The sequence below is a fragment of the Arachis duranensis genome, chromosome 6 (assembly GCF_000817695.3).
Source record: "Arachis duranensis cultivar V14167 chromosome 6, aradu.V14167.gnm2.J7QH, whole genome shotgun sequence".
Lineage (NCBI taxonomy): Eukaryota > Viridiplantae > Streptophyta > Magnoliopsida > Fabales > Fabaceae > Arachis > Arachis duranensis.
The window spans coordinates 95,265,848-95,278,585 of record NC_029777.3 but is presented as its reverse complement, the minus strand read 5'-3'; the positions used below and the strand labels follow the sequence as shown (position 1 = coordinate 95,278,585).

At 32.8% G+C, this 12,738-nt stretch overlaps 1 protein-coding gene across 1 annotated transcript; it reads left to right on the top strand.

Moving 5' to 3' along the window:
* Positions 1–1,261: 1,261 nt before the first annotated feature.
* Positions 1,262–8,780, top strand: LOC107494778 (probable metal-nicotianamine transporter YSL6). Its single transcript, XM_016115813.3, has 7 exons — positions 1,262–1,890; positions 3,419–3,591; positions 4,188–4,285; positions 4,452–4,589; positions 5,565–5,754; positions 6,018–6,150; positions 7,430–8,780. Exons 1-7 carry the CDS (start codon positions 1,542–1,544, stop codon positions 8,362–8,364), a joined length of 2,016 nt encoding a protein of 671 aa, XP_015971299.1. The 5' UTR covers positions 1,262–1,541; the 3' UTR covers positions 8,365–8,780.
* The last annotated feature ends 3,958 nt before the right edge of the window (positions 8,781–12,738 follow it).

Below are 12,738 nucleotides of genomic sequence, written 5' to 3'. Positions count from 1 at the left end.
GAAGAAAAATCAAACAAAAAAGAAGAAACAAGAATAAAAAACTCCTCAAAATTCTTCATCATATTCTTCTTCTTGTCTTGTTTATCTTCTCCTTTTTGTTTTTCTTTCTCATAATTCTTTTTGTTTTAACCTCTTAACAATAATAAAAACATGAAAAAGTTAAACCAAAAAGAAAAGAAATGCATAATGCTATACAATCACTTGATGGATTTGGATAGTTTTTGTTCATGATTCAATTTTATTTGTGTGCTTGTTTCCGAATGCAATCATTAATTAATTTCGGTTCATTTTGGGTTTAAATTAGGTGCACTTGGTCTAGGCTTGTTTTGAAACAAGTTTGTTTGTGTATCGTCATCATGAAGTAATTTCGGTTCCTTCGGAATTTAATTTTTGGTTCATTATGGATGTAATTTCAATTCATTTCTAAGTGAATTTCTGATCATTCAATTTTGTTTGTGTGCTTGTTTTTGAACGCAATCATTAAGTAATTTCGATTTATTCTAGATTTAAATAAGGTGCACTTGGTCTGTATTTATTTTAAAACGAATTTGTTTGTATATCATCATCATTAAGTAACTTCGGTTCATTCGAAATTTAATTTTTTTGTTCATTCTAGATGTAATTTTAATTCATTTCTGAGTGAATTAATGTGTATTTGGTCTCGTTGTTCTACACAATTTAAAATTCTTCCTCTTCATCTTCTACTACTTCTTCATCTTATTTCATTTTGTGGTCATTCTTCTTGTTTCATTCTCTTAAGAGGAATAAAACCAAAAAAAAAAAGAAAAGAGAAATCAAATAAAGAAGAAACTTATAATGTTGCAAAATTACCAAACAGCGGAGGAGGAAAACAAATGCAGCAATAACAGCAATAACAAAAGAATGACGATGAAGAGAAAACACGCAAAGAAGAAAAAATGTGAAGAAGAAGAAGAATGTAAAAAAGAAAGAATGTGAAGAAGAAAAAAACAACGATAATATAAATTCCACACGTATAATCACATTCTTTTAATAAGAGTAAATTTTATTGGTATTAAATCTACTTGATTAAATTTACATGTAAATAATGCTTCCATACGTAAGGTATAAGGTATTTAGCTCTGATATTTTTTAAGATTTCTTTGCCTATGTATTAAAAATGTGAAGGCATGTTTAAGATGGGAAATGATCTATTATTACATATTTCAATAAATATTATATATTATATGTATTTAATTTAAAGAAAAAAAATCCGTATATCTTAACCAACTAACCAAGTTGCTTGTCCAGTTGCCCTTCCTGTCAATCCTTGAAAGCACCGTACCAAATTGCGAAAAGAAAGAATCCAAAATTCCTCCATCCCCAATCTTTCTCCGTCAAAGATCCCCTTCCATTCCCCAATCCGATAACCCATAACCCATAACCCAATCATTCGCCTCTTCCGGGTCAATCCCGCAAATCCATAACAAACATAACACCCTTTTTATTCTGATTCACCCAACAAAAGAAGATAAAAGAAAAAGCGTCACTTGTTTTCGTCTTTGGTCGTTATTTTCATCATTATGGGAACTGAGACTTCATCAATGGACATTACGGAGCCGCTGGTTGTGGAGAAGAATACACCGTCGGTATCGGAGCACGTTCCGGAGTGGAAAGAGCAGATCACGATCAGGGGGCTGGTGGTGAGTGCGGTTCTTGGTTGCCTGTTCTGCATCATCACACACAAGCTCAATCTCACCGTTGGTGTTATCCCTTCCCTCAACGTCTCTGCGGGATTGTTAGGGTTCTTCTTCGTCAAGTCATGGACCAGTTTCTTGAGTCAATTAGGGATCTTCACTAAACCATTCACAAGGCAAGAGAACACTGTCATTCAGACCTGTGTTGTTGCTTGCTATGGCCTTGCTTTCAGCGGTAACTAACCCCTCTCTCTTGTCTTCCACTCTCGATATTTTCGGTCCAAGATTTCCACATAAAATTTCATGTCTACTATTCAAATTCCTCATCACTATACCGATTCTAGTGGCTTTATTGGTGATATTGTTTGAACATCTAGATCTAGAAGTTGTTAAAGAGACATTCAAGAAGATTCAAAATGAAAAAAAGAAAAGAAAAGAAGAAAAGAGTAAAGTGGGTCCAATTCCATGTCAAAATTATGAACTAATAAAGTGGGTGTCAACGCCGAATATGGTAATTTTACCTATTTTTTAATCACGGTCTTAGACTATTACTACGAATTTGATTAATGGAGGAATTATGACGGCCTATCTGAATATACTGTGGCTCAGTTCAATACCACTATGAAAGGGACAAACAGTTGACCAACTAGAGCTTTTCAGCCATTTACGTTTTTTCCCCTCTTGTTTGGAGTCAAAGGGTGCTTGGTTTGCTTTGGTTTTTAGGTTATGGATTTTTCTTTTTCCTTAGGTATATTCTTGTGGATGTGATTGTTGTTGATGTTGGATTTTCACTTTTTTATTTATCTTCTCGTGTACGGTTCCGTCACAAGTCAATGTCCTTGAATCTTCAGAGGATCTTCGATGCTAGTTTTAATTTCAATTTCATTTAAAATTAAAAGTGAAATTTGTACTTCCAATACTTAGTCTTAATTCAATTAGAATTTTATATTATTTTTAATTATTTCATCAACATAATTATACGAGTTGCGAAATTTTATTGATTCTCTATCAAGGTGATACAGTATCTCTAAGGTGATACCGGTTTCATTTCATCAATCAATTCCAATGCAAATTTCAATTCTAAATCAATTCACTTTTTCAAAGTATCAAAGGGATAATCTATTGGAGATGCTCTTACATTCCTTGGGAAAAGGTTGTTTTTTTTTCTTTTTTCAGTTTAAGATTCTATTTTTTATGATAAGTTTTTTTTTTTTTTGAGGGGGAACAAAGAAAACCTCATTGAGCTTATTTAAGACAAAAATACACTACTATGAATGCTGTAATTTTGGCTAGAACTAGCATACTAAGGAGTAAGGGTTCATTATGGAATTGAATTTGAAGCAAAAGAACTCCAATTATACTAGGAACTTTGTGAAAAGCTAGCTACCCCAAAACTCATAAAATGTTATGGCAAAATGACAATGGAGGATAAAATGAATATGACCTATACAGGTTCACTGTTATCTTTGCTCCCTGGAATCCAGATGATGAGCTGTGATTTTTATAAATGAATCAAATTAATTGACAGGATAAATAAATGAGTGCTATAAAATAAAAATTTCATGCAAAAGAGTAAAAATGAACTAGGTTCACTGGGAAGTGCAGTTCTCTGGTTATTGTTCTTTTTGGGCTATGCCTTTGTTCTATTTGGTTCTAGTTGTCCTCTGTTAGTCTGTTTGAAACCTTTCGAACTTAACATACAGGAGTCACTTCTATTTTTTTCACCATAAAATTCCATGTGCTAATGGTCATAATGTCAACAGGGGGATTTGGTTCATCCTTGATAGCTATGGATGAAAGAACATATGAGCTTATAGGCCCTGACTATCCTGGTAACAGAGCCAAAGACATTATAAACCCAGGCTTGGGTTGGATGATAGGTTTCATGTTTGTTGTCAGCTTTCTTGGACTTTTTAGTTTGGTACCACTTCGTAAGGTAATCTATATTTATCACTATTATTACATTGGACTTTCCTGAATTACATTTATTTTGTTGTTGTTGTTTTTCTTTTCTTTTTTTATTTATCAAAAGGAAGCTTCTTTTAAAGAGGATGCTACAGGAAAATATTAGCATTGATTGAGTTAATATATTGAAGACTTTTTCCCCATTTAGTTTGGTACCATGTTTTATGGGTTAACTTGTATCTTGATAAATTTAAACTATTCTCTCACTGGTTGTGCTTTCTTAATTTAGTTCACATAACATATATCTTTTTTCTTGATGAACTGAAACTAATAAGTTGATTTATTGGAGAACTAATGATTATGTTTTTGAGCTTTTCACTTTTTAAATGGCTTTTTATTTGAAAAACGTAAAACAATAACAAAAGAACGCAACCACACAAAATTGGTGTCATGATTATCTTATCATAATATATACAATGTATGATGAAAATATAATAGAAGAATATAACCAGATATGGTACAAACTTTGGTTATGAATTTTATGCATACTTAAAGGTCAAACTTCCTGTTTCTTTGTTTATTTAATTTTTTGCTAATGCAACATGGGTCTGTGAACTGCAATTTCAGGTTATGGTCTTGGATTATAAGCTTACATACCCCAGTGGAACTGCAACAGCAATGCTAATTAACAGTTTCCATACAAAGACGGGGGCTGAACTTGCAGGGTATGCATTATAAGTTACGCTAATTTGACCATTCAGAAGTTTTTCATTTTTTATGCCTTGCAGGAGCTCCTTAAAAATATTTAAACTCTTCTTACGCAGGTTATTTTTGTCAATATTTTCTTCCTTTCTATGTTTATCGGTTTATTGTTTATGATAATCCTTACAGGAATCAAGTTCGGAAACTGGGGAAATATTTGGGCCTAAGTTTCTTCTGGAGTTGCTTTAAGTGGTTCTTCAGTGGTGTTGGAGATTCGTGTGGATTTGACAACTTCCCTAGCTTTGGTTTGACATTATTTAAAAACACGTAACTCTCGTGATTTTGGCTTCCTTTCTCACGTTTCTAAATGCACTTTATCTTCCCCTCTTGCATATAGGCAGTTAGATCTGCATTTTTATTATTATTTTGATTCTATCATATTTTTTTGACACTATAAAATAGGCTACCAAAATAATTTTTCTCATGATGATTCTCTTGCTGTTTATGACGCACGGACTCTGACACAAGATATGACATGAGTACATGACAGTATATATATATATATAAGACTTTTTTTAGTTAGTTTATAATAATATCTTGATATTTGATTGATATTAAACTACAAACTAGTTTGTTTAATATTTTTAATGTCTTTTTTTAATTATATAAACAGTTTAGATTTTTTTGTATTAATAATTAATAAACATACTATTTCTAAATGAAATTTAAGAATATATGACAAGAATAATGTTGGATGCACTGACACTTTATCGTATTTAGGCATGTCTAAGAGCATCTGAAATTTTTTTTTTTTTTACTATTTTCTATTAAGACACAGTTAGATTCGTAAGACACGCATGTCGGACGAGTGTTAGATGAGTGTGTAACGACAGGTCAGTGAGGGGATCTGTTAGGATATAAAATAATTCATGTGTTTCTATCTAACGGTTTAAGGACTTTTGAATAAGATGCTCCATGACACGTAATAAACCTGCATTTTCTTTTAACTATTCTGAAACATCTGCTTTAACTTTCCTTTGTTGTGATTCCTAGTTCTTAATTGCCCCTCTTGATCACTTATCAAGATATTCATAATTATTACCAGGTCCAAATTTTGTAGTAGTTAGTAGGTGAAATATTTATATACATAATTGGTAAATGATATGAGTATACACTGGAATGAATATGGAAGGTTCTAAGAATAAACCAAATGTTCAAATACTTATACAAGAATAACACTTTATCCCACTAGGTGGAGTCGGCGAATTGTTCAAATACTTATGTTGAATCCTTTTCATGCAGATTCTACTTTGATTTCAGTACAACCTACGTTGGATGTGGTCTTATCTGTCCTCACATAGTCAACTGTTCAGTTCTTCTTGGAGCTATTATATCGTGGGGTATTCTTTGGCCTTTTGTCTCCCAGCATGCTGGGGACTGGTATCCAGCTGACCTCGGTAGCAATGATTTTAAAGGTCTATATGGATACAAGGTAAGGCAAAGCAAATATCCTTGCAGAATACTGTGTAAGAGTAGGTCTGGAATTTTGGATTGGTTTTGAATAAAAGTACTTTATGTTGAATAATATTTCTTTTAACAAATAATTCATTAAAAACCATTTATTCTCGATTTTTTTTCCTTAAAGAAAAGGTATTTTGTCAGCTTAAACAAAAATTATTTCATTAAATATTCTCATGCAGGATTTTCTAAATACTTCTAAATTTTGCATTAATATTCTTTTAATCTTTTGTACAGGTTTTCATATCTATTGCTCTTATTCTAGGGGACGGTATTTACAATCTTGTAAAAATTATACTGATAACTGTTAGGGAGATGTACAAGGCAAGCTCCAAAGAGACCAGCCTTCCAACTGTCACAGAGGTTCTTGGTGAGTACAACCAAGTATTTTCTAAAAAATAGTTTTAACAAGTAAAGAGGTTCTTGCACGCGTTCATTCCATTATGCCTATAAAATATTTGCATCACAGTCCCTTAGTTCTTGAACTACATGGCTGATTGACTGTTTGGCTCTGCATAAATAAAAATTAGGTTAGATTGTGGAAAATAAACAAATTGAATGCAGTTAATTTTAACTTAAAATCACGTCTGATTGTCAGCTTGCAGAGTTGGTCATTTGAAGGTGCAAGGGAATACATTATGTCATTTGTCCTTTAGTATTAATAGTTAGAGTGAAACCCCAACTTGGTTCCAAATTTTTTTTATTAGATGAGTTAGTCCCCAACAAAAGGGTTTGACAAATTGGTCTTTGATCTTTTAAAATTTTAGAAAAATTAGTGTGTAACAAAATAAATGGACAAACTAATCTGTTAGACACTTGGGTATTATGGAGTGCTTAAAGTTCTACATCAGATAGTATGAGATGTTTGGTGTTATATTTAAAAATAGTGGTTTTTTCTTCTTAACAGATAGCTTTTAAGATATGGTTTCCACTTTTCTTAGATACTTAACAATGGTATAAGAGCCTTGGTTGTCGGCATCATGGAAAAGTCTAGCTATAGGCTGGATTAGGTGAATACCGATAGCCAGTAGCAAGTGGGCTACCACTGGGTAAGTGTTGATAGAGTAAAGCCGCCGTGGACGTTGGTTCTCTAAGGGGGGTGTATTGTTAGGGACTTGGGGATTATAGGGGTGCGTGAGTCCAGAGGGTAGTATAAGATGCTTGATGTTGTATTAAATATTAAAGAGTGGTTCTTTCCCATTAATAGCTAGCTTTTAAAGTGTTGGTTTCTCACTTTCCTTAAGTACATAACATATCACTTATCTTTTTAAGATTTTAGACAATTTATTCTCTCAACTATACTATGTTTGAGTAAAACTAAGGACTAATTTGTCGCTTTTTACAATAATGGATTAATTTGTTTAATACTCTAAAAAGTAAGGACTAGTTTGTTTTTCTTTTTTTTTGTTTTGGTGACTAATTTGTCCGATATAAAATTGTTAGGAGCTAATTTGGGATGTCATAGTTTTTATTTTCCTCTTTGGATGCATGAGATTAGGAATCTCAATGATCTTTTGTTATATAGATTGGTGTGGCATCTAATTACTAGTATAACATATCGGCAGGTGTTGCTTACTTGATATAATTCTGCCATGATTTGAGTTCAAATGGTTACTCTGTGGACTTAACTGTTATATGCATTTTGTCAGATGATGAGAGTTCCCGGTTGCAATTAGAAGAAAAGAAGAGAGAGGAAGTATTTTTGAAGGACAGGATTCCTACCTGGTTTGCGCTGTCTGGATACGTGGGATTGGCTGCAATATCCATTGGAACAATACCAATTATCTTCCCTCCTCTAAAATGGTACTTGGTTCTATGCTCTTACATCCTTGCCCCAGCCCTTGCATTTTGCAACTCTTACGGCTGCGGGCTCACTGACTGGAGTCTGGCATCCACCTATGGGAAGATCGGTCTTTTCATTGTTGCGGCTGCAGTCGGCCAAAATGGCGGGGTAATAGCAGGAGTAGCATCGAGTGCCGTGATGATGTCTATTGTTGCCACTGCCGCTGATCTCATGCAAGATTTCAAGACAGGCTACCTCACCCTTTCGTCGGCTAAATCCATGTTTGTGAGTCAGTTGATAGGAACAGCCATGGGATGTATAATTGCTCCCCTCACATTCTGGATGTTCTGGACAGCCTTTGATATCGGGTCACCTGACGGCCCTTACAAAGCACCATATGCAGTTATCTTCAGGGAAATGGCCATACTAGGTGTCGAGGGATTCTCGGAGCTTCCAAAGCATTGCTTGGCCATGTGTGGCGGTTTCTTTGCTGCGGCAATAGTTATCAATCTTCTAAGGGATTTGGTTCCCAAGAAGTACTCGCAGTATATCCCCATCCCAATGGCCATGGCAGTTCCTTTCTACATTGGCGCTTACTTTGCGGTCGATATGTTCATCGGAACTGTGATATTGTTTGTGTGGGAGAAGTTGAATAGAAGGGATGCCGAGGACTATGCCGGAGCAGTTGCGTCTGGTTTGATATGCGGCGATGGGATATGGACTATTCCTTCTGCAGTTCTCTCTATTATGCGAATCGACCCACCCATATGCATGTATTTCGGGCCTTCTGCGAGCAGCTAAACTAAGCAGCTTTCTGTAAGAGAATGAATGTTTTTCCGCAACACACCGTTCGAGGAAACACGCCGAGAATCCTGTCTGAGGTGGTCCAGCATTTGATTTGGATGCGGTTAAACACAAGCTAATAGGCTCTTGGATCTTTGAAATGTTGTTTATCGTCCTTGGGTATTTGTAAATATTGGAATGTACGACTCGGAGTGTCTATTGCATCTCCTCTGTCTAGTATCTCATCATTGCATGTGAGTGTCTATGTATGTAGGAAATTGTGTAATTGTTATCTTGGGAAACAAGAAAAGGAAGAAAGGAATTCAAGATGTTAAATTAGAACTAGTTTTATTATTGGAAGACAAGAAAATTAGTTTAAAATTATTTTATTTTGTATTTTTTAATTATTATTTATATTATTTTATATTCATTAATTATTATTAGAATAATTCAGTAATACTAGTGTTTTTATCCATAATATTATTATGGGAATATAAATCTTTTAAAATTATGTCAGTCCTGATATTATAGATTATGGTAAAAAATTATAGCATTAGACTAATTTTACAAAATGGTTGTAAGGGATGAAAGTCTTTGTCGGCTAAGAAGATCAGATTCGGTAGATAAAAACAAAATTAAATAATAAGTTTTTTAGTTATTATTTTCATATAAAAGTTTAATTTTTTACTAATAATTAATTTTAATATTCGTTATTTAAAATTTGAAAGAATTTAACGTGTATACTTTTACATTTGATTAGATGTTAAGTCCGTTACACAAATAAAAATAGTTAATTTTTATGTTTGCAATTGAATTTTGATCTAACTTTCAATTACAATATTAGTATTTTCTCTAAATTATATGTAAAATATTTGAAGGAAAAGAAGTGAAAATATATATTAGAAAGATAAGCAGTAAAAATTTAAAATTAAATAAAAAATATGCATATAATAATATTTTTATTTAAATTATATTATGTTGTTAATTTTATTTTCTGTAGAACAGAAAGGTAGAGAAAAATAGAGAACGAGAGAAAAGAGAGAGAAAGATAAAGAAGAAGAATGACAAAGGGAGTTTGTTAATTTTGGAAGTTAAGAAAAATTTTATTTTAATTATAATAAAAAATATTTGGTGACATATTTTAATTTGTCAAATTACTAATATCAAATATGAATTATAAATTACATATAGAGTGGGAAGTGTAGAGAGAAATAAAAAAAAAGAGGGAGATAAATAAGAGAATGTAAGAAGGATGTTTACTAATTTTGGAAAAAAAATATTTTTTCTAAATTTTAATAAGAGAGTGTCATGTGACACATTTTAGTTATTAAATTAGTTAATAATATATAAATATAATATTTTAATATTTTAATTTAATTTGAGTGTAATTAAAAAATGTGATATTGTATATTTTGGTTGTCAAATTTGTAATTAGTTATTAATAATTATATATAAGAGAGATAAGTGAGTGAAGGAACGAGAGAGATAGAGAAAGGAAGAGAGAAGATGGGAGAACTCTTTAATTTTATAAGAGAAAGATTTGATTTTAATTGTAATGAGGGAGTAATATGTGACACATTTTGATTATAAAATTAGTAATATATAATAAATTAAAAGTAGTAAGTGTACAATTATAAATTTTATATGTATGAAATTAGTTAAATAATATAATTTTAGATTATTATTTTATTGTCTTTTTAATATTATTGTTATCTTAAAAACTATGGATAAATCAATGTAGTTTAGAATGATTCTGTTGAATTTAGTAAACAATAAAATAAATAATGATAACAAACATTATATTTGGATGGTTAAAAGTTCAATTTATATTTGATCCATATAGTAGGTTTAAAATCATTTCTGCAGCCCAAATAATAGAATCAAGTCTCTGAATCATAGCCATTTGGACCAAGTTCAAAGTTTAACCCATTGCCTTTATGAGCCCATTACCTTCATGAAAGGATAAGATAAGGCTTCGGGTAAAGTACAAAGAAAAAAAAAAGAGTTCACTTTTTTAATCTAACATCAAAAAAGAAAAGAAGAAAACAAAATTTTAGAGGCTATGTCAAATCAAAATAGAGCTAAAATCAATTTGCTCAAGTCAAGCATTATCAGAAGTAAAAGGTAAAAGATTTCCATTAACATACAAGTTAATTACTTGTTGAGTCCACCTTTTTTTCGCACATAAATTTCAGATAACAAAAGAAAAATAGAGTCTATTTTCTTCTGCTGTGAATCAATGGCTAATATTGATACTTGGGGATCAAAGAACAAGATTAATAGTTTTGATTTATCAAATTCATTGAAGATCTGTTACCAATAAAATTACTGTTGTCCATCTATCTTCTGCGTTGTTCAACTTTGTTTCTCAAGCCCTGATTTGCTGGCCAGAAATTATGGAAAGAAGGAGAAGTTTTTAGCTGGCTCAAGATTTAATGTGTTGACTCAGTTCAGCAAACCCTAGTCTTGACAATTTTACTCAATACAAAAAGGAAAAATCAACTTCAATTTTGGACAATGAGAGATAATTAGAATCTGTGTTCCATTGAGAGCTTCTCTATTGTTCTTGCTTAACGTTTTGGACAATATTTCTACATTAGAGGGACATTCTACCAAGATGGTGAGCTACATATGAAAGAGCTGAATCCGGTTCATCATATAGCTTCAAAGCTTATCAATATCATCTTCTTTATGATTTATCCACTACAACATTTTGGGTCTATGACCACGATTTTTTTGGTCACGGTGACTATAGACCCTCTATGGTCACGGTTTTTTACCATGACTAAAAAAAAAGCTTTGGTCACGGTTTTTGGGGTGACCTAAAAGGGTCTATGGTAACGTTTTTCAAAAAGAGGTGACCTAAAAGGGTCTATGGTCACGGTTTTTTGGGGTGACCTAAAGGGATCTATGGTCACGATTTTCTGGGGTGACCTAAAGAGGTCTATGGTCACGGTTTTGGGGGGTGACCTAAAGGGGTCTATGGTCACAGTTTTGGGGGTGGCCTAAAATGGTCTATGGTCACGGTTTTTTACCGTGACTAAAAGACATCTATGGTCGCGGTTTTGAGGGATGACCTAAAAGAGTCTATGGTCACGGTTTTACAAAAGGGTGATCCAAAGGGGTATATGGTCACAGTTTTTTGGGTGACCTTAAATAGTCTATGGTCACGGTTTTTCAAAAAAGGGTGACCTAAAAGGGTCTATGGTCACGGTTTTGGGGGTGGCCTAAAATAGTCTATAGTCGCGGTTTTTCACCGTGACCCAAAAGACATCTATGGTCACGGTTTTGAGGAGTGACCTAAAAGAGTCTATGGTCACGGTTTTACGAAAGCGTGACTTAAAGGGGTCTATGGTCACGGTTTTTTGGGGTGACCTAAAGGAGTCTATGGTCACGGTTTTGGGAGGTGACCTTAAATGGTTTATGGTCATAGTTCTTCAAAAAAGGATGACTTAAAAGGGTCTATAGTCACGATTTTGGAGGGTGGCCTAAAGAGGTTTATGGTCACAGTTTTGGGAGGTGACCATAAAGTACGGTTTTTCAAATTTTTTTTAAAACCCCTCCCCAATTCCCTCCCAAAATTCTCATTCCCTCACTCGTCGTTCTTCACTTAGGAGTAAAGGGTGAAGATAACACTTGGTCAGACCAAACCGAAATTTGGCCGGTCAAACCAAATCGAAATCTGGCCGGTTCAAATGAAACGACGCCATATCGTTTATAGAACATTTAGAAAGCATGCGTCTGCCCTCAGTCCCTAGAGCTTCCTTTCTCCCTATGGTCTAGTTGTCTCTCCACTATCCAACTAGTCGCCTCCAACCCTTCTATACACTCGCAAATCACAAGCTTCTCTGCATCGTTTGTTGCACGTTGTAACAACCCGAATTTAGTAATAGAAGAACTATATGTAATTTAATTTAAGTAATTTTTATTATGTTTACGTAATTTTTATTATAAATAATTTATGATTTAATTCAAGTTTTTATTTTCAAAAAATAATTTATTAAGAATGACTAAATTGATTTTATAAGTACTTCAAATTAAATTAATTAATATTTTTGTCTAATTAATATATTTATTTTATAATATAAATTAAAAATAATTATTTTTACTCAACAGTATATTAATAAATAATATTTTTAAAATATTTTTAATAAAATATATTTAATTTAAAATTATTATTCTATTCACTATTTTTTTTAAAATATCTATTTTATCCAAATTTTTTTATAAAATTCATAATTTCTAATCTTAATTTTCAAATTGAAAATTACAAACCCTAAGGCTAAGAGAGGGAGAGTGAGGGCGATCGAGCTAAGGAGAAGCTGAGAGTGAGAAGACGCAAAGAGAGGAGCCGTCCCGCACCGCCATTGCGTCGCCGGCACTGTCACGCGA